The sequence below is a fragment of the Strix aluco genome, chromosome 9 (assembly GCF_031877795.1).
Source record: "Strix aluco isolate bStrAlu1 chromosome 9, bStrAlu1.hap1, whole genome shotgun sequence".
Taxonomy (NCBI): domain Eukaryota; kingdom Metazoa; phylum Chordata; class Aves; order Strigiformes; family Strigidae; genus Strix; species Strix aluco.
This window is the reverse complement of record NC_133939.1, coordinates 14420471-14443274: the sequence shown is the minus strand read 5'-3', so window position 1 is coordinate 14443274 and position 22804 is coordinate 14420471. Positions and strand designations below refer to the sequence as shown.

The following is a 22804-nucleotide window of genomic DNA, read 5'->3' as shown; positions in this document are numbered from 1 at the left end:
TTTTTCAAAGAGCTTTTATTTGTCTGCTTCCTTTCTTGGATATATGTAACATACACAGCACATAGTTTTTATGTTGGTGTATTATTCAAACATGAGATCTGAGTCCAAATACAAAATTCTGTGATCCTCTTTGCTTTGAACACAAGAGGTTAGCTTCTTATCCACATAAAAAGCCAACACTTACCAGAATTCCTCTATACTATAAGACTTCAGGAAGCAGGGCATTAAACCCTAGCTCAGATATACATAATTTCATAGTAAAGAAAATATATTACCTTTACAAGAAAAGAGTTTTATAAGAATTCCTTCAAAAAAGTAAACATTCATGTAAGCCTCCACTCTATCAACCTCCCAAAATCAGCTGTAGTCAAAGACCACTATGGCTACCTGCGCCTTCTGGACATAAGACCATTTTAGAAGAGCACCATCGTAACAGTAAAATTGTCAATCAATCCTTTAGCTGTCATAAATACACTTATTTCGTAATTAAAAATACAAGAATCTCACATTTTTCAATTACAATTTGAATTATATATAAGCATATAAAGCCATATAGAACCCTCTAGCACAGAAAATCCACAAAGCCCTTAATGTCCATTGTAAGCAAAGTCAAATCACATGGTCTCACAAAACATAGTATTCCTGACCAAAAAAAAAAAAAAGTTTAGCTTGGCAACAATTGCGGTAAAAGGAAAAAAAAGAAAGACAAGTTTAAAAGTAGAATAAGGAAAACCTGTCTAAAGCAGGCCCTTCTAAACTACATCTGTCCAATGACCAGATTCAGTGTATGTTCTCACACAAAGAAGTGTACAGTGTTTCACAGGAATTGTTCAGCATTGCAAACAATAGCACTCACATGCTCCACCTCATTTTTGTTAAATCACAGGTTTTAATAATTCAAATAATTTATTATCCAGATTTTAAAAACTCAAGATATTAAACATTAAAAGTTCACAGGTTAGTTTTAAAATTCTGTTCCCAATCTTAACATGTATAGTAAAATGTATTTTTGAGGCACCGCTGAAAAATCCAAGCAGGAGTTGATTGTCTTACACATAACCATAAACATTCAAGAAATGGTTGGTCTATTTTGAGTTCAAAATTTCAATGTTCCCACAAAAGGGAAGAGTCTTGATGATTTTACTGTATTCTATAAATGTTAGTATACAGTCAATGTTAACATACAAAACTTGGCACTAGAACTGCCTCTTTCAGAGCCATACAGTTTTCACATGCACTGTAACCTACAGTCAAACATAATTTCCAACTGTGCTGGAAATTTTCTATTATTCTATATCTGACTTTTCTATTAAAAATAAACATAGGCTGGATTTTTGTTTTAAAAAGCCTATCTTCTCCCACAACTTGAAAAACAAGTATCAAAAAGGAACAAACAGCAAAAATAGAAGAAATAAAACACATTGTGCTAGTTATGAAGCTCTGACACCTGACAGCTACAGTCTGAGGAACATTTAAAAAATTCCTATATACAAGTTTTATATACACACTAAGATTAAGATCTTAAGAAAATTACTATATTTGTTTTTGCACTTGTTTCCATCACTTCTGCATCTAGCTGCAACTCATGCAAACGCATATTCAGATGTATTTTTGTGCAATAATATTTTCTATTTGGTCTGGCAACAGAATTAAGTCAACACTTTTCACCTATAGATATCTAAAAGTACACAGTTTTCGTTTAAAAGTTATGCCTTAGTTTCTTGGATAAAACATAGCGTATTTAGAAGTTCGAAAGCCAAGCAGGTCTCTCATTTCATTTCGGAATTTTGACAAGTCTTGCCGCAGTTCATTTAGGTTTTCCACAGTTGCTTGATCTGTGCTTTGCATCTTCTGTCTCATGGAAGTCAAGTAACGGTGGACTAAGCAACACATCACCTTTTGGTAATTCTCATCTCTCTTTTGCTTCAGATTTCTCCATTCCTTTAAACAAACATCACACATTTACTATGGAAAAATGATTTTTGCACCTTAAAGCCTTTATACAATTACACAGAGAATAAATATGAACAAAATAACAAAGCTATTTTATAGATACATGCTGATGTGCACAAATATACAATGCATGTAAATTGCCAGCAAAATTTATATTAAATTATAATCTGCTGTACCAGCAAAACTGAAAACGTTTAATCCACCTGGCTTGGTAATTGTCCTATGAGCAATCATCAAGAGTTCCATAATCCTGAATGTTTCTCAATGCACATTCCGTGAAGTCTTTGAATTTAGCTTACTTAACGCTATTTTTGTCAGCAAGAAGATGCAAAATTAGTATGCAAAATTACAGGGTACAATAAAAATGTTTACTTAACAACAAAAAAAATCCCTCCCCCATCAATGAGAAGCTTCAGTGATCCTTTCTGGTTATTTATTTTGACACTTCTGTAATATGTTTAAAATCCATTACCTTCCCCAAAGAACACTCTAACCTCACCATTTTTGAGATTAGCACATACTTCCTTGAGGTTTCTATGAGTTTTCAATCAATCAAAGCATTTTTTCCAGACTACTTCTAGGGGAATTGGGGGTTGGAGGGAAGGGGGTTGAAAATCCCAAACCTGAAAGTTAACAGAATCTTACTGAAATAGGTAACACTTATTTATTTACATGTTGGATGCAACACACATTATTCTATAGCTCCTATTTATCTTAGTAGCACTCACCATGTGACAGGCAGCTTCATGCAGCAATTTGCTGTTTCATTTTAGCAAGCAGCACTTTTCCAGCTTCAGAGCCTACAGCTTTCCCAATCATTTCTTACCTTTAGGCTGTTCTGACGTTTCACTTTGCCACTTGATGTATGAGAGCAGATCCATTTACTGAGACTGTTGAAAAGATAACAGATAGTCTTGGGAGAGGGAATAACATTGAAAGGTGGAGGTAGCGTGCATTTGTCATCAAAGTAGCTAAGCCAAAGCTTGGCACGAGCAAATTTCCATTCCTTATCTTCATGATTCTAAAGCATCAGAAACATTAACAGAGATCAGAAGCAAAAATATTAACAAGGTATTTCATAAGTTTTATTTTCTCATACCCAAAAAACTGTTATTTAACTATGATGATATAGTATTTTAAGAAATGTTTTGATATACCAATATGAAATAATTAAAATAAAAAACTACCTCTTCAATTCACTATATACTCTAGTGTAAATACAAAATTCAGCTATGCAGGTAGAAACCCCCTACCAACTCTGCAAGCACGACACCTTATCAAGAATAGCATTTTGACTTAAACAGCCATTGTATCAAGAAAGTATTCAATTCCCAGAGGGCCAAAGCCTTGCACATGTTCAACATGCAAAGTACCCATTTTATTTGGATCAAAGTAAATAAAAAGTTCATATTTGAAGGAAACATGCCCCTTGTGAGATCAGACAGAGCTCATCCATGGAGGTCTGTAGATCAGTCTACACATCGTAGAAAGAATTTTGTATAAAATCCAAAGATACAGCTAGCAATTATTGGTAATTAATCAGAAACCACTTACTGCTATCAGCTGAAAACTTTTATGAAGCATTGCCACAAGGAGTTTAGTTAATACTATCACAACCACCACATTGTAGGTACCAACAATAACAGCACCCACAAAAGACTGTAATTCTTCACCATAGCTAAAACGTGTGACAAAGATTGCTACATGTGCCAAGGAGAATATATACCAGAACAGAGCAAAACATGTGCCAATAAACCTACAAAAACAAGAAAAAAAAAATAAACTGGTTAGGTAAAGCAAACACGAAAAGTGGATTTACTTAATGCAAATTCAAGTTCAGTAAAAAATTTCAGTTTTGTTTAATTACTAGGAATTAAAGGCTAGAACAATACAGCTATTTCAAAGATACCGGACTCACGAATGGAATGTGTCATTGCTCTGTTGTTCACAAAAAATACCCGCACAGTCCTTTTCTTCATCTACAGTAAATCCTTTATCATAAAGTTGTGTCAATCCAATTGTGAATGAGAACAAGACAAGAAGAAACATGCCCAGAAATTTTCCAAAATCTTGTAGCATCTGCCCCATTGAAATCTGTGAAATAGATTTATTTTCAATTTTAGTAAAACATGTAGTTATTTGTTTGTATTCTCTCCTTCAGCCTCTAAACAACAAAAAAGGATCTATTTACATTTCAAATGTTTAACTTAAAATTTAAGATGCTAAACAGACCTCAGAATCAGTAGGTACCCTTGCACCATTTTTCAGTGAAAAATTCTAGATGTTAAAAAGAAAATTTAAGTAGTTTTCACATCATCTGATAAATTCATATCCTTCAATTAACCATAAGCAACAGTATGTCTAAATGTGTAATAGTATAGATAAAAGCAGTAAATGAAATGCATTTAAACACAAATACCATCACAGAAAGTTAATAACACACTTAATAAGGACACTGAATTAATCAAAACATTTGGAACCATAATTCATCACTAATCAAAAACTAATATACCAAAGCCCATTTGCAGAACACAGAATTAAGTCACTGTATGTTTTATGTAAAATTTTAAATATACACAATGTGTAGGTGTGTAAGCACATAGAAATTGAACGGTGTAAAGTATAGAAGATATGACACTAAATTCAGATCATCAGTTTCCATTTCAACATATCCTGTACAGAAGTCTGCAACAGTACAAATACAGCATCTTTAAAAAAAACCCCAATGCTCACACATCTTTCCAACACAGAGAAGACCCTGACTTGCTTTTGTCATACACAGCATAAACTGTTTACATAATTTAAGTTATTCTTCCTGCAAACTTCTTCAGAGAACAATATACTATTATAAAGAACGTAAATATATAAAATGGGGTTGGGTAAATCTAATCCTCTATATAAATCAGTGTGTGGAAAGCCTAATCCTATATGAATCACAATCTGTACCAAATCATAGTCCAGAATTGTATCACTGGTCAGGTTTTGCGAGTACAAGTTCACTGGGAGATGAAGTGCCAGCTCCTGCTCCTTCCCATGCTGCTGGAAACTGAGTACACCTGCTGCACAGCAGATTCTCTCTGATCCTTTGCACAGTTTGCCACAGACATGAAGAATCTGCAACTGCAGGCAGAGCTATGCAGTAACTGTATGTTTGGTCAGAGGATGAATGTAATCCCCATCACACTGTTTCATCACATCTAACACTTTAAAGAAAAAAACCCCAACCCAACAACAAAATATTTATCCTTTAGCTGAAACATAGTTGCAAGCAAGAGAGAGACAAAGTAGATGAAACAGGAATGCACACAAAGCACAAACCATCTAAAACTATTTTGTTTGGAATACAGTGTAGTAACACAGCCCAAATACCAGTTGCTTTCTTCATATAATCATGCTATTGCTTTCTAGAATTTCTAAGCAGCTGAAATCTAATGATCCAATGTAGGGGAATACTAGTCTATCTTCTGTCAATAATAAAAAAACACCACACAGACAGCTCACAAATCTATATTAAAATAGCTTTTATTAATTAATAAGTAACTGAATACTTAAAAATAACTCTAATAGCCAAGAGAACATAGTAGCTGCCTTTCCCCCCCACTGCTGGGTTTCCATGCTATATTTGATTACCACCATTTGAACTTTGTGACCTACTTTTAGAAAATACTGTAAGAGTTGTTGCACAAGCTGTACTGGCCAACAGGAATAACATAAGCTTCAGTGTGCCACTGAATGGGGTGACTGTCGACTGTTTTTATTTACTTGGAAAATTTCATAACATAGCCTCTAATAAAAAACTTGTGAAAGGTCTAGTACATAAATAAACATGCACATTAAACAGTGCATCTCTTTAAAATGTGGAGAGACTTCAGTGTTCAATCAATTTGTATAACAAGCCTAATGCTTACTGCAATATCAAGACCTCAGTATTTCTTCAAAGTATGCAAGTACATTTCCATTTTAAAGTGTATAAAACAAAAAAATTAGAAAAATAATTAACAGCAACTTAGTCACAGCTAGAGAGAAAAGGACAAGAAGTAAACCAAACAAAACCTTAAGAGGAGAAACAGGCATCTTCCAATAATATTAAACTGGTTACAAGAACTATGAACATTCTTTTTAAAGCACTTTTTACAATGATTTTTAAAAGACCAATTTAACAAGTGATTCTGTATGAAACAATATTCTAAAAGATAATTACTTATGCAGTAAAATTAAGTACTCTAACTCATTAAAATCAGCTGAACCTTCAAGCTGTGGGTTTTTAGCTAGATCCTTGATACAAGACCTAGTGACCTGAGCCAAAATCATTTAATTCAGAGCCTCCTTTGGTATAGCTCTAGTTGCAGAGAAGAGTTAAAAAAACCCACTGCTCCCAAATATTTATTCTGCCTTTATGATTAATAAAGATAACGTTTCTTGCAGGATCCTTTCAGATCATCCTGCTGCCACAAAGCTCTTAAAACAAGTCCTGTTCATTAGAGGAGAGCACAAAGCATTCATTTGACCTATTAGGACAAATTTCATCAGTATAATCACTGGATGACTATGCTACTTATTCCAAACGTCTTAATTCAACAGACACTTGCAAACTCATTGACACTGTTGACAGCCAGCTGTATTAATTAAATCCTATCACTGTCAGGGGAAAAATAAATAAATGAGAAAAAAAAAAATCATAAGTACAAGAAAGCAGTGACTTGTCTGATCTGATTTGTCATCATAAATCTCCCAGGAAGCAAGGCCAAAGAAACTGGAAGTACACCTATGCAAAGCTTTTTTCAGTAAGCTATGCTTTTAATAACAGGTGCTTTAGTTTCTAAGGGTTTTCACTGGCAAAGTAACAAAATCAGTCAGTGCTGAGAACTCAAGCAGAACAGAAAAAAACAACACAGAAGAGGAAAAAACGTTGCTAGTGGAATAAGGGGTGACTTCTACTCACAGATTTTTAATAGGAAGCTTTCTTTCTCCTTTTAATCGAAAAAGAATTGAGGGAGCTAATTGCATCCTAAATATGATGTCATAATAGTAGTCCAGGTTCCCTCCCTTATCCCCAGAGGTACTAGACCTTCTGTATAGTGCCATATTGCACCCTCGGGTCCACTCAGTTTATCTGAAGTTTATCACGATGAATAGCACCAAGACTAAGATGAGAGGGTCTGTACTTAAAAAAAAAGAAACCAACCAACAAAAAGATACTAAATGGCATAAACTCAATAGGAAACTCCATGTCTGCCCTCAAATCAGGAAAAGAAAATTAAATTATTTGCACAAACCCACGGTAAATTCCAACTTTAAGTGAAAAATTTGAATTTAGCTTAAGAACTGTTGTGGTGTCTACTGTTTCAGCATGACAACGTAAGACTGTTAATGCTTCCCCCCACCATCTCCGGATACTGAATTAAATGTATTGTGTAATTAAAATGTGGGGGGTTTTTAATCATTATTACTCACTGGAAGGTTCCAGCAAATTTCAAGTAAGAAGAAACCTGCTCTCCCTTCTTATAACTAGCTACAAATAGATGACTATTTCAATACTCTTGATAGATTTATATTTTTCAAACCAAAGTAATTTGCACAATTCAACTCAACATGCAACTTCAGTGAGATCACAGACATAAACAGAAATGCTTTTGATTACTCTTCCTTGCTACACATCTCATTCAGTTATCTTTTAGAGAGAAGAAGTTAGGACGATCAACTTTACAGGAACAACCTAATCCTCAGAGTTTTCAAACTGCAGACACTTATGCAGTATGTTAAGCTAACAACAGATGAAAACAAAAAGACAGTATAGGTACAGTTATCATGGAAAAAGATTTATAAGAAAGTGAACTGCACTAGGTCTTCCATTCTTTTTCTTACCTTTCTCCATCTAAATCAGTATGTTTTACATAAGAGATTAAAAAAAACCCCACAAACTTTAATGCAATATCACTTCTTTCTACTTTTTACTTTCTGAATTTCTTTAATTTCTTCTTTTTCTCTTTTCAATAAGATTCTTCATAGCAAATTAAGATCAAGTTTAATATCTTCTCAAGCAGTAACGCTACTCACCTGGAGTGGTCCCAGAATAGAGCTGGTTGTGTACATGAAGAAGAGACGCAGATAACTAAGAACATTAGCAAAAGCAAAAAGACCTTCTGCCACTAGGGTAGGATGGAATGCATCCCAGTCCTTCCTTTCAGCATAATCATGAAACTGCAAACATGCAATACAAAAAATGACAGAGATCACTGACGTTACAAATACAGAAATGCACCCATGCACCTCTCCCTACTTCTGCCTCCACAAGCAATAGCATAAAAGAAATTCACACATACGATTCACAGATGGCTTACCTCTGTCAGATATCTCATTCTTTTAAGACAAAAGCATTTTAAAAGCCATTCCAGAGGGAGACAGAAATCAGATTAAATTCAACATATAACTCTGCCGCTCACTTGCTCAGCAAGCCATTTATTCCTCTGTTCTGCTTTTCCTTCTACTCTGTTTTGCATGGTTTGTTGAAATAGGGACATGTGTACTTCATAAACATGTGCACTGTCTAGTATAATAGGCCTCAGTCAAAAACAACATTAAAATGCCGCAAAGAAAACTAACGTACACATGCAGTCGCAATGTGGTGACAGCTGGGCTTAACCAGTTTTAGAAAGTTTTCGAAAGACTTAGGACCTGGGGTTCCTTCAATGGATTTTATGAATGACTATAGAGAATAGAAGTCACAAGTGAACTGTAGGTGTAAACACACCCTTGAAGTATATCCACTAGGTACTATTCAACTATTCACAGAATATCCACAGATCCCTAACTTTTGGCTTGACTGAAAACATCCAGCATTTATATTACCAGCTTCTGCTGTCTCAAAATGGACATTCAAAAACTAAGGAACCCAAAGCTGCTCTAAAATAACTTGCCCGAAAATATGCTGCACAAAGATGGCACAAAACAGGGATAAACACATTTTTATACATTGCAATTGCATGTGTACAAATCCTTCTGCTACAGAGACTCTTCCTTTTTTTCTTACAGCTTCAGCACCTACAATATGGACTTTCTAAATAACACAAAATATAAAAATAAATTTTGCCATATAAAAGTGGCAAAAAAAAAGCCATTATGTGCCTGTTCCACAGGACAGGAGTCCCACGTCTTCAAAAAGGTTACAACTTACATTAGCAGCAAAGGGCTCTTATCTCAGCAAAGGAACTACTACTACAGACATGTGCTGGTCGCAAAGCAAATGGTTGGGAAGGCAGCCCAACATGGCATTCTCTCTCTGTTTTTTCCAAGAAATGAAGCTTTCCTTTCCAAATGATTACCAGCCTCTGAATCAATGCAATGATATGGAAATGGGCCAAACACCAAGTTGGGAAGAACTGAATCAGTTTATTTTCCTCCCAACTGCCAGACAGCTGTCAACTCATAGTTTGCAATACAAAATAATGGTGCTACTGCACTGGCTTGAATTTTGCTAAAATATTCATATTCAATTGGTCTGGCAGCTTGCCATACGCTGTGCAGCTAATAACACATGCGACAGAATGGGAATGATCATTTTCAAAACTTACATCTTCAATCAAACCCAGATGGTTTTTCACAGAGAAAAGACAAGGCTCCTCTATGGTCTTGGGGCTTTTTTCCTTACTACCAAAAAAAAAAAAAATTCAAACCAAAAGAAGCCCCACCAAACAAAAAACAAAAGTCCCACAACCACTTATGACATTTGACCATATGCAATCAAAAGCTAAATAAAACTTTCTGTAACAAAAAAGCATTAGGCAACCTAAACACAGATATTACCATCAGCTTTCTGAACAGTATTGACCTATGGAATCAGGCAAGCTCAAATGCCAAGTCAGATGAGCTATATGGGGAGATTTTCCCAAATGAAAATCAAGCCATTTAGAAGACCAGCCAGTTCTTACAAGGAAGACAGTAGCTCTGTTTGGGGTCCTTGAGTACTTGGACATGTCTTGATGTGCTTTCTCTCATTTACCTCACCAACTTCTCTTTCAAGCCCAAAAACCAACAAGACCAAAGATCCTAACAACTACATGGCATATACCACACAGAATATTCAACTTGGAAGCCTAAACTGTATTCACATAGTAGGTTATTACTAATGTCATACACTTAACTACAACATACTGCTACTAACATACCACACGTAACATATCTTTACATATTTTGCAGCAATGTACTAAAATTATATTTGCCCAGTCTGCCCCAGAGGAGCTTTGGATCTATGAAGATGGGTGCTCACCTTGTTATGGGCAACTACTTTGAGAGCAAAAGTTGCCAAATACAGGGAATTCATGACAAAACTAAGCTGATTACGGGATTCTTCTAAAAAGTCTTCTAAACCATCATACCAGAGTCTTTTAACATCTGACCACACCATTCCTGCAGGAAAAAAAAAACAAACACCACCAGGGAAGTCAAGTCATTGCACTGAATATTCTTTTACAACTAATGCACTTCTGACTGGCTTTTGTAAATTGTATTTTAGCAAAGAAAAAGAAGAGGAGTAATCAAGTAAATTTACTAAAAGCGTTGCATTGGATTACAAGCATTAATCATAAGGTAACAAGATGTTTTCAAGCCTACTTTCCAACTAAGAAACACATTCTCCAATAAAAAGGTCATGAGAGGAAATGAATAGGAGAAAAATTAGACAGGAAAAGTCAAATTTAAATAAAGGTAGAAGGCCAGAATACAAATGCTTTTTCTGAATGAAAAGTAGTCACCTTTTTCCAAAAGCACTATAGAAAGCATTACACACTGCTATATAAAGTATCAAGTACTTTTTGGAAGTGCGTAGCTACTATAACATAACAAACATAGAGCAACCAGCCAAAAACATGTTAAAATGTTTTATGAATTTTCAGCCAAAACAAAAGTTCATGAGTACTCAACAAAAATTATACCTGTGCTCCCTCTACTGCATCAACCAGAATTAACATGTGTCCTTTCAGGTACAGTTATGATAATTGGTGACAATGACATACAGAAACAAAAACGTAAAATACGGGAAAATAATACTTGTTTCCATGTTTTAAAACATGGACGCGGTAAATGCACACCTTCAATTTATTAGACTAAGATGGAGTATGCATAAACTAACATAGCATATACTTTTTTCTTTAAACAATATGTCAACCCTGCAGTAAGTCCAAATCGCATTATTAATTACTTTTCAAATCAAGCATTACAGAATTGGTCATGAAAGACTGAGTTGTTACTTACTGTTGATGGCAATTTTGTATATATTCAAAGTCCTCTCCCTGAGCTGAGCAGAATGCTATAAAAATTTCTTGTTTACAACTACCAAAGAGATATTGCAGAATGCTGAATTTTGGCAATTGTTTAAAGTTGGATTAGTCCAACAAAAATGTAGAGACTCCTCCTGTTCTATCTCTTTAGAACATATTAAAATAAAAATGAAAACAGTGCAGGAATTGATTTTATGACCATAACTGCATGCTTACTCCAACTACTTACAATCCAGAAAAATTATAATTAACTTGCATACAATGCACAATTACTTTTAATCTCTGTTATGATTACATAAAGATCTTAGCTAGGTTTTCAAAGAAACAATAACTTTACTAGTAATATTCAGATTCTAGTATAATTCCATACACAGATATACAAGCAATTAAGAAGCTCATATAATTCCCACTACATTTTTATAGAATTCACAGAATCGTGGAGTATCCCAAGTTGGAAGGGACCCACATGGATGATCATGTGAAGCTACTGACTCCACACACAGCAACCTAAAAGTTAAACCATGCATCTAAGCGTGTTGTCCAAACACTTCTTGTAAAAAAAGAGCTGGAAGAAATTAAGTGTTTTGTGGATTGTTGGCTGATGAAAAAACAAAACAAGTTTGACTCACAATGATTAGACCACCTACATACTAAATAATACTAACTATTCATTAAAAAATATTGGAAAAAAATAAAAACTGATGTCTGAAATAGTTTTATTCATCAACTTAGGAAACCAGTCATCATCAACATCATTTCCATCAAGGAAAACCAGCTGATGACAGGCTCTTCTCTGTTACAAAACTATTAATCTGAGGAACTCACACTTCCTTTGCCTTCAGGTTATTTTTATTTTTTTAAGATCAGAATTTTAAAATGTCTAGGAAGAGACACAGCTGTTACATTAATTTGTTACTGCGCAACTCAATCTCACTTGCATCACTCTGAATGCTACCAGTCCTTCTGTAGAAAAACTCACATTCCTCCTCTGTTAGATCCTACAACATTCTGTTTCTGATACTTCCCTTTCTGTGATAAGTAGAGATTGTTCTAACACTTCACAGCCCTTCCTCAAAATGTGTTTGGGTTTTTTCTGCTGAGTAAACTTCGGTCAAGCAATGAGTAACACGCTAACTTCATAAGAAGACAGTAGAAATCATTTTTGTTTGATCAACATCAGCAAGTGTCATCCAATCTACTCAAATCATACCTACCAATTAGCCATATTATCAGGAGATAGTCTATTCTCTCAAGGGCTGGTCCCATTGTATTCTTCTTATTCTCATTGTAGACAAGGGAGTACAAATTAAGTAATAACAGAAACGTGAAATACGAAGCTCCATGAATAATAAACTTCATAAAAGGAGTGTGAATTATTCGACCTACTCGAGATTTAGGGGCTAACAAGTAACACAAGGACAGAACTGGCCAGAAAATGCCAACCATCAAAACAGTCAAAATTTTCTTGCATGTGTGCTTGCGTCGATAGCCTGCCATCTGTCCAAACCATACAGTGTTTAGAAACTGCTGGCAGTTAGACTGAGCAACGAACTGGGGGGGGGGAAAAAAAAGAAACAAACAAGAAATCAGTCTCAGATTTCTTAATACAGATTACTAATTTACATTACTAAAATTCATTTTCAGGCTATGTGTAGTTACCAATGAACAGAAAAAGTTGAAATAATTATATCATAAGAGAACAAAATACTATGGACCCATTACGATTACAAATATCTGTCATTTTAATTTCCTCCTAAAACAAGCAACTAAACATGAATGACACATACTAGACTTTTAAAGGTTTTCAGGTCAAGAATGAGTTTTGATTTCTAATTATTTAGAAATCTAGCATATAAGTAACATCATACCTTAGACAGTTTCATTGTCTGTTATTACAAAACACAGTGATCTTATCTGAAGACTAAGATACTGTTATTGCAAAATGCTGTCCACACTGTAAAACACACCATGTAAAATGACGACTAAAGTAGCCAAGCAGTTTTATACCTATCGGTCCTTAAAATCATTATGGCTCTATTCAGCATAGTTATTTTTATATCAGAGTAACCTATGTTCTATCAGTCTTCATTTTGGTCTGAAGTTTATGTAGATTATGCAAAGGTAGTTTCAAATCTCAGGTACTTATTTGCATGGAGTTACAAAAGAGTATTTTTCACTAGAGGATGCTTTGTCATTTAATTTAAAAAAAAAAAAAACAAACCAAAAAAACAGCAAAAAGAACCTTGACATTATCATCACATTTTAGAAAGCATCACAAATAACTGTCTCCATAATAAACTTGCCAGGAATTAAACATATTCTGCAAAGGTACTTTCCTCATACCACACAAAAAAATTTTGTTATTCTCCAACCACTGTGGAAAAAACAAGCTATGCTCAAAACCAGAAGAACATCTGAAATACTTCAGTATGATTGTTTAACACATACCAGAAATGTGTAATGCTGGTTCTAGGACATTCCATAATTCTGCCTTATGACTTCTAAACACTATGTATTTTAACAGTTTCACAAACAGTTTAAGCCTTGATACGTAGAATGGACAGAATTATAATGTCTTCTGCAAATGCTACCTGAAAATGGATTTTGCATGGAAAGGAAACTTTCTCTCTGACCCTGGTCCTTGTACTAGAATCCCACAAATACCCATTTGCCTAAGGGATAAAGACAATAATGACCTACTGCATGAAGTAAGTTCCATACTGGAATGATGGCATGAAAGGGCCCTACTATTCTGGAACAGGGGTGCTATTCAGTTATACCAGCCCAGGTCTAATGTAATTCTGAACAGCACAGACGAGGCCTGAGCCAAAGCTGAACAGCTAATGACAAGTGAGAAGATGATGAATCATGCATGGCACCTAAGGATCCATGCTTCCCTAAGCAAAGATTTAATGAGGATCTGAACAAATAATTACCCCTACCAGAGCTGTTCATAAAAGAGCAGTAGCCTATACTCCAATACAGAAAATACTAATCCACAGTAAATACTGAAGAAATACTCGGTGTCTTGCAATATCATTTCCCGGTTTCACATGCAGATGTTCTGTGTGTTACCATCTCTTCTATAACTCTTGCAAATTTATTTCTACTTCTATGTCTAGAGGCAGAACAATAAACAAAATGAATTACTACTAAGATATGATATGGAAAGCCTATCAAATTACTGCAGAGACAAACCTCTTTTTGATTATACTTGATTGCAAGTTTCAAGCGACTTAAGTTCATCCTCTCTTCCAACAACCCTCGCTTGTCTACATGTTCATCGCTAGATGTGTGATTGAGAATAACTTCTAGCTCCCGTGAATTCCGTGCTTGTGCAAGCAAATCTTTAGCAAAGGTTTTGCACTGTTGAGCTAGCTCCTCATAATCATTTCTGAAAGACACAGAAACAGTACATACTATTACACTGCTCACATGCTCTCCATTAAATCACTGACTATCCATTTTTGGTTGGGACTGTATGATATGCTAAGACAAACTTTAAAAAAAACACCCAACAGTCATATGTCAAGATCCAAGCACTCTGAAGACAACTCTGAGTAGGTTTCTCCATGCAACATGGCAATTACACTTCAGCTTAGTTTGCAACTCCACTAGATAGAGAAAAATTGAGAAACAGGCTTACAGTATACAAATTCTTATAAGTTCCATATAAAGAGTTAAAGCTTTGAATTATTTTCAGGAGATGAGAAAGTGTAATAGTCACAAAATATGACACTTGTAACTCATCATTTGGACTTTTCACTCGGAAGGGAAGCTGGTTTGGGTTTTGCTTTATTCCTGTCATCTGAAAATTAGTCTGTTCACTGAACACTAGTTTATTAATATAATAAACACAAGAAAAGACACTATTCAGTTGTCTCACCTGGCACACAGTCTGTTTTAGTGCCAAGCTGTATCACAAAAAAGCAACGGTTGAACTCTTATTAAGAAAGACAAATAGCCACAAAACCAGAGAATTCATATGTTGTTTAGGAAAGTAGAATTTTACCCCATACAAACATTTGCTTTCATGTTCTCATAAAAAATACATGCTTTTGTTCTGGTAAGATTCAAAATGGTAGAAACCTGCATAGTTTAACCATAAAATTATATCGAGAATTTGTTCATTAAATAAGGCATTTTCAGCACAAAATCTTTTACACACATATGCATTACATATATATATATACACACAGGCACACATGCTTTTCAGAGCCTTATAATATAATAAGCAAAATAAAGAAACAATACCCAAAACAACTCCCAACGTGAAGGTCAGTATAAACAAGGTGTTGCATACTTCTACCCTGATGTAAGGAGAAAAAAAAAGTGCAGAGTACTGAGATATTGATATGATTAACAGGTGTGTGATCTTGAAATAAATCATCATTTAGTATAATTTCGCTTTATTTTTCCAGAGTACAGTTGAAATTTGAACAGTTGGTGCAACTATACACATTGAACTATCTAGATTTAAAAGGATTTCAAGTAATTAAACCGTCAAAATGAGTGCTAATGAGACATAAATGATATTATATAACTTGTTATTATGTCTAATTATCAGTTTACACATTCCAATTACAAAAAAAATAGAAATAAACCTTTTCTAATCCATACACATTTCTATACATGTAATTTCATAATAGTATTAAAGTTGGTTTGTGTTTTCAATTCCCACCTGAATTCAACCTCAACAAGGCTTAATTCTTTCAAGTCTGCACTAAGTTCAAAAGCTCGCAGGATCGGATCCTCCTCTGTCAACATGATTAAAGCAGGACTGGCCAAACACCGATAAATGTCAAGACGAAACCTATGACAAAAGAATAGCAAGCAAAATGAAGATGTTTCATTTGATTATCAGTTTCAAATCAGAACCTATTCCAAAAGTCTGCATAAAACACTCACCTGAAAGACAAAACAACTGGGTTTCTTAAAACTACATGCATTAAATATGATGTGTCATGGAAGACGTTGTCCTTCACATACTTCAAATCCCTATTATTCTAAGTATCAAAAATTGGCCAAACTGGTTCCCTCTTCTTTTCCTCACTACTTCAACTGTTATCAGCACATCAGCAGAAGGTCATCACTTAAGGTAACAGTATTGGTAAAATTTCGACATTTTAATTGTTACACAGTAGCTCTTATAGTCCTTCAAGTGGAAATAAGAGAGGGAAGTAAAGCATTTAAGGCAGTCTTGTATTTTAACAAACTAAATTAAAAACAGTGTGGAGCTTTAATGTGCAATACAAAAAAAACCAAAGGGAAAGCATCTGAAGGCATGTTTTCCTCTTATAAAACTAGTGACTCATGAACACTGAAAGAAAGTTTAAACTAGAACAGATAACACACGTTTCCATTGTTTGTTTGCTTGGGATACCCTGACACCTTTTCTCATACTGAAGCTAATGACATGGGGTATCAGATGGATGTTGCCATTACAGGTGCCAGAATGTGGCCCGTAGTAGCTGAATACACATAACAATTATCCTTTCACTTCCCTTATTTTTCAGTATGGATACATAGTGAAGCAATTGTGCAATAATTGTATATTGCAACTGCAGTCCACTTATCATCTTTGAGCTCTGATTTTTCACCCCAGCTCTCACAAATTGTATTCAACCCTCAAATATATTGTCAAGTTAACCAGACAAAATATTGTTAAGATTGGTAAATCCCTCTCCTCATTTGAGCCTTTATTAAAATGCTTTCTACTTTCAAAAACACTGAAGAAAAAAGAAGAAAAAAAATTGTCTTTAGCTTGCATTCATCAATCCATGCTACATAAATACTTTTAGAAACAGGATACAGAATTATCCACCTCCTTATTCTTGCTCAAAAACCCCTAAGTATTAACTTAAGAAAAATTTTATTTGCATTGTTCCTATGGTCCCAACCCAAAGATAGCTAGAATGTTTGCGACACGACTGGTAGAAAGGAAAGGCACTTAGCTTAATATGCACAGTGACTAAGAGTATAAAATCGAAATGAAAAAAAGCCACTGCCTTCCACCAGCCTTTTCAAGCACAACCCATCCCCGAGAACTACCATCTCCCACAATAAAGGCTACAATATATTCAAGGAATCCACTCCTAAAGCTCACCTTAAAGAGAAAAAGGAAATATAATTAATTTGACCAAAGCAATACCAAGAACTAAGACAAGATTTGTTTTATTATTGTCTATGACTGCTAAGTCTTACCTGGAATGTCGTAGACTATCTTTTTTGTTCTTTGCAGTACACAGTGTGCATTCACAGCCTACAGCATGAGGCTTGGGTAATGATATGTCTTGCTTTAACAGCATGGTGAGAATTTCGTAGTTGTTACGATGAGCAGCTAAAATGACAGGTGCCACATCCATGGTCGTGGAGTACTCTGGGTTCTGAATGCGTTCCATTAGTTTCTGGAACAAAATGTAGGAAGTATCTAAATTTATTACATACAGTTCTACTACAGTGTTTACATGTAAGGGGTTTTTTGACTGTTCAACAATAAGTCTTTCCTTCAAAATATCTTCCTATGTTTTATAACATGAAAATAAGGAAAAATTTGTAACAACATTCAAACACCTCTCAGACAAATACTGGAAAAAGAAAAATGGACACAGAAATGTTTCTGGTTTATTTACATAGAAAACCTGACATTCAGTGCCCACCTCCTCCAATATTCATGCATGATATTAAAAAATGTATTTTCCTCTAGTTTGAGAAAAATTATTATATTTACTATCTAAATGCAGGAAAAAATACTCTGATTGTATCATACTCCATTACACAACACCTTATTCCTTCCCTCCCTCCACCCCTACTTGTGAACTTTTAAAACTTCTTTGATACTTGACCATTGCCAAGATAAATTCCAACTCGTTAATTTTAAGGTGAAGATTTGATGTTTATAGATTTGCTCAGAAAACATCTACTAAGCTTCATACATGAATATACTCAGGCTGTTAACTACCTAGCAATAGTCTACAAGAGAAGATTTAACCACTCTGTTTTTCTCTCTTCTAGACTAACTAGGCATCTGTTAGCATTTGGCATGCATAAATCACTCGATTCCTTAGGCAGTAAAGCAGAATAATGTATTCTATCCTTTAAGACAAAAGAGGCTATAAAAATAATCTCTAATGTCCAAATTCTATCACCTTAGAGATGTAGAATTTCATTTAAGAACATCGTTTTAAATATGACGGTCACCCAGAATGCCCCCCACTCCCCAACCAAAAACCAAGAGATAACAACACTCAACTACAATGGTTGGTCTGGAGGATCTTTTTGGTCGGTGATTAAGTAGAATGTCAACAGCCCCCACCACTTCTGAGTCAATAGCTACCAAAAGTGCATCCGATGACTAAGGAAAGAAAATAAGTCATATATGAAGACAGCAGTAACTTAAACAGCATAGAGTCAACCTGAAGCCAAACTGCATTTTTAAATTTTATTTTATTTTTAAAGTACTAAAACCATGTTCTGTATTATCACCACGCATATGATCAGAATAAAAATTCAGGCTGTCATTCCAGGAGTTAGCATAGCATTACTGACAATTAGTTTCGTTGCACAAACAGCAGAAGAACCAATTGCAGAAATTAATTTCCAGTAAAGATGATGCAGGTTACTTGCAAAAATCAAGTTCTAAGAGACCATTTACCAGGTTATTAACAATGTTAAAAGCAAGTGTCTGTGTAACACAACTCAGGCATACAGTTCATCCCCGCATTCGTAGTTCTGTGGTAAAGCTAGGAATGTAAGGGGTTTTATTCTGGGCTGGTAACTACTTCTGAAACTTCTCTTAAGTTGAGCTACACAGCTTTTCTTTTTCCCTACAGTTGATATTCTTTTCCATTTACTTGACAAAAATCAAATTTTTACTTTAAAAATAAGAGAAAAAGATTTTATTACCACCACTAAAAAGGAGATCAAGTGAGAGAAAAGCTTGTTGTTTTTTTCCCATCCAATATCAAACCTTACAAAAGATACTACTTTTCCCTGTGTTACATACTTAAGCCATCATAGCTACAACTCTCTCAGCATCAGCAGAGATGATGTATACAATTAATGAAATATTGTTGGTATGAAACTGCCTCTGCCATCAAGCACAGATCAAGTTTAACAAGAAAGCACTGCAGAAACACATTCTTGCCTTAATTTAACATCATTTAATATAATGTGCATTTTTCTAACTGTACTACCATTTTAAAATGTTATTATACTTCACAGCCAAAGACATCTTTGCATTCTACACTTCTTAATATAATGCACTGACTATATGCTGTTTATTTTGCTTGAAGATAATGTAGATGTTATCTCTACAACAGGAATAACTTTTAAAACAACATTCAGACTTATTAATATCATTGAAAATGTTACTACACATTTACCACTCAATAAAATTCCACTAGAAAGGTAAATTAGTGAAAACACTTTCACAATTACTAAATGGAAAAAGAACTGAACTGCCAATAAAGACAGATCCTATTTCCTTCCAAATTCCAACAGATTAACAGAGATGATATATGAAGAGTAGAATACACAGATCAATGACTACACTGAAAATTTTCAATGACTTGTGTTGTATACCTGGCAACCATAATCCAAAAGAAGCTGTAGTATGTCCAAGTTTTCATTTTCAATGGTTATGGTAACAGCATTTCGTCCAAGCACATCCACACAATTTATGTTCATTTCGCCCGAGCTGTTTTCCTCTAAGAGTTTCTTAACCATGTAATAGTCACCTGCACAAGTAAAGTATGAACGTCACTTAGTATTATTCTAAAGCACTAAAAGCACGTGAACATTACAAGTACCAGCTACCAGCAAAACAAGGCAACATTCCATAGCTGACAACAGACACTGAACATGTCAGACAATTAAGAAGTCAAGGTAGATAAGCATTCTCTCATCAGGGAGGAAACTAAAGGTATTTTGGGATGTCTCCTTCAGGAAAGCACTAAGACATGTACTTTAATCCACTGCTTTAGTTCCAGTCCTAAAAACAAAGACACAGAAAAGCATGGGTACTTTTCAAAACTGGGGCGATAGCTCATACATAACCTGTGCCACACAAGAAACATTAAGTTCATCTACATCAGAGAAGGCTTCTCAGTTCAAAAAAAGCCATAGGCTCAGCCAAGCCCCTCTCTATAATACTACAAACAGGTTTGTCTTCCTTGAGCAGAAACCACATTAAGTCTTCTCTGTATCACTCCAGTTTTAGCATATATATCATCAAAGCAGGTATGATACGATGCTGCAATGTTAGAGAATTCAAGATAGCAAGCCTGATGAACAAGTAAAGCTAACTACAGCAAGATGTACATAGGCTGTACCTTCCTGTTTGACTGAAGTACAGACACACCAGGCTTCCTTGTTTAGTATTGCTCTGGGTAATTGATTCTTATTGACAAAGACAACATCTTTGAATTATTTTTCTCAAGGATAACCAATTATTTTGCAACATAGAAGACCATGACAAAAACCGACCTTAGTGCAGAATACTTACAGAAGTATACGTAGAATACTTCTAGAGTATGTAGAGAGTCTGCAAGAGTACTAAACCAGCTGTTATATACATCTCTTTTTAAGATTTTTCATCCTCTGTGCATCCTTTTAGCTCCCTGAGCCTCTGTTTACACGTAGAGCGGAAGCTGTGGCTCAGAGTGATCTCCAGGGCCGGGCAGGCAGCAGGGCTGTGTCCATGAGCGCGGCACCCGCCGCAGAGCGCGCCAGCACCAACCCCCGCAGCCCGCCCGCCAGCGTCACCCCGCAAATACTCCTGCGGGTGTGAAGGACCCTGAGCACCCGCCGGCAGACAGCTCCGCACAGCAACACCCCGGCGCCGGCAACCGTGCTTATGTCCTGACGTACAACCGCACAGCACGACTGAAAGCCTATCGCAGAGTCCAACATTTCAGACACGTTAAGATCAGTTTAAGACCATGTTTCTACTCAAGGGTAACTAAATATACGCTTAAAGTCAGCAGCATATTTCAGAAAGGAAAATCTCCTCCTGGCCACCAGTATAGGTGCAAATCAGAGGAAACTAGTCTCGCTCACTCCGGGGATGTCCAGATAAACCCCCAACTTTACAACAACGATACCCTCGGAGCCTCTTTAACAATGAACGCAGCAAATATCTTACACGCTTCTCTGGCACAAAGCGAGCTCCCGCACAAGCACGGAAAGAGCTGATCCATCGCCTCGCTTCTGGCGGGAGGCGATGGGGCTGCGGGGCCGGGGCCGGGCGGCCTCGCCGTGGGGCTCCTCGGAACCGGGAGCAGAGGCGAGGCCGGACACCGCTGTGCCCCCGGCAGCAGCCGCGCAGCAGGGCCCGGCGAGGAGCCGCCGCCCCCGCGGTGCGAAGCGCGGGGCAGCCGCAGGATCTACCCCCGGCCCCCGCTCAAACCGCCGGGGCCGGGGCGCTGCCGCGGGCGGAGGCGGGCTCGGGCCCTCGGAGCCAGCGGCCAGGACCACCGCTCCCCGACGGCGCGGCCGGGCCGGGCCGAGCGGTAGGACCGGTACCTTTGTCGCAGGCGAGCAGGAAGAGCTTCTCGTCCAGGGTGGTCTCCTCCTTCACCTGCCGCACATCCTTCAGCGCCAGCAGCTTGTTCGGCGAGGCCGAGGCGGACGGGTCCGCGCTCTGGTACAAGGCGGCCATGGCGCCGGCTCCGCCAGGCCCATCAGAGCGCGGGCGGGGCGGTGGCGCGGCGCGGCACGACCCCCGGTGCCAGCCGCCACCCCGGAGGGAGCGGGGCGGCGACCCCCGGCGCTGTCAGCCCCGCGTGCGGGCGGGCAGGGCAGGGCGGAGGGCGACCGCTCCCCGCCGCACTGCGCAGGCTCCAATGGCGGCGTCCCCCCTGCGAGGGGCAGCGGGAGGCGGGCGGGGAGGAGCGGCGCCAGGGCTGTGGCGACCGGCCGGCCCGGGAGGCAGCCCCGGCGAGCACGGCCGCCGCCCCGTCTCCCTCCCCTCCGGCGGCGCCGCGTTTCCCTTCGCTCCCGCCAGCATTCGGGGGGCCGGGGCCGGCCGGGGATGGGGCCGGCGCCCCTGGGGAGCGAGGAGGCGGATTTCGCGGGCATCCTTCGAGGGGGCGCGTCGTATGGCCCCGGGGCGAGGCACGGAGAACCCCCGCCGCAGCCCGGCACCGGCACTAGCTGCTGGTTGCCCGGTCTCTGCGTGGTCCCGTCGCTCCGGTTTCCTTCCAGCTGCTGGCCTGCTCGCCCCAGCATCAGGCTGAGCGCTGCAGGAGGCCGATTTCCAAATACTTGTTAAACTGGCTTTCAGTCACTTTCCTCTCCTGTGAATACTTCTAGAAATCCTATCTATTTGTTCTCCCTTTTCATATTAAAATCGTGCCATTTTGTCCTTTAAGTTCAAAAAGACATTTATACATTATATGAGCTACCAGACACAAACTAATTTTTCGTGCCTTCCCTTAGCGTGACACACAAGAACTTACCCCTTACTCCCTTGGTGCATGTGGGCAGCATGTAGAGGCACAGAACCAGAGTTCATGGCTTTCCTGACCAGCTGAGCTATCAGGATTAATGGAAGCTGCAAGTCTGCCTCACTGTTT

The 22804-nt window shown here is 37.5% G+C and overlaps 1 protein-coding gene across 2 annotated transcripts; it reads right to left on the bottom strand.

The window, feature by feature from the left end:
- On the bottom strand, nucleotides 1–22084 carry TRPC1 (transient receptor potential cation channel subfamily C member 1). Of its 2 annotated transcripts, none has more exons than XM_074833826.1 (13): nucleotides 21753–22080; nucleotides 19812–19966; nucleotides 18481–18582; nucleotides 17433–17635; nucleotides 15910–16041; nucleotides 14427–14622; nucleotides 12443–12779; nucleotides 10220–10359; nucleotides 8011–8154; nucleotides 3872–4047; nucleotides 3508–3709; nucleotides 2780–2974; nucleotides 1–1941 (listed from the first exon to the last, which is right to left on the bottom strand). In XM_074833826.1, exons 1-13 carry the CDS (start codon nucleotides 21886–21888, stop codon nucleotides 1714–1716), a joined length of 2346 nt encoding a protein of 781 aa, XP_074689927.1. In that variant the 5' UTR covers nucleotides 21889–22080; the 3' UTR covers nucleotides 1–1713. The 2 variants fall into 2 exon arrangements, 1 of the variants encoding a protein (XP_074689927.1); XR_012624291.1 differs by having other exon boundaries at nucleotides 1886–1941; nucleotides 2780–2843; nucleotides 21753–22084.
- Nucleotides 22085–22804: the final 720 nt, after the last annotated feature.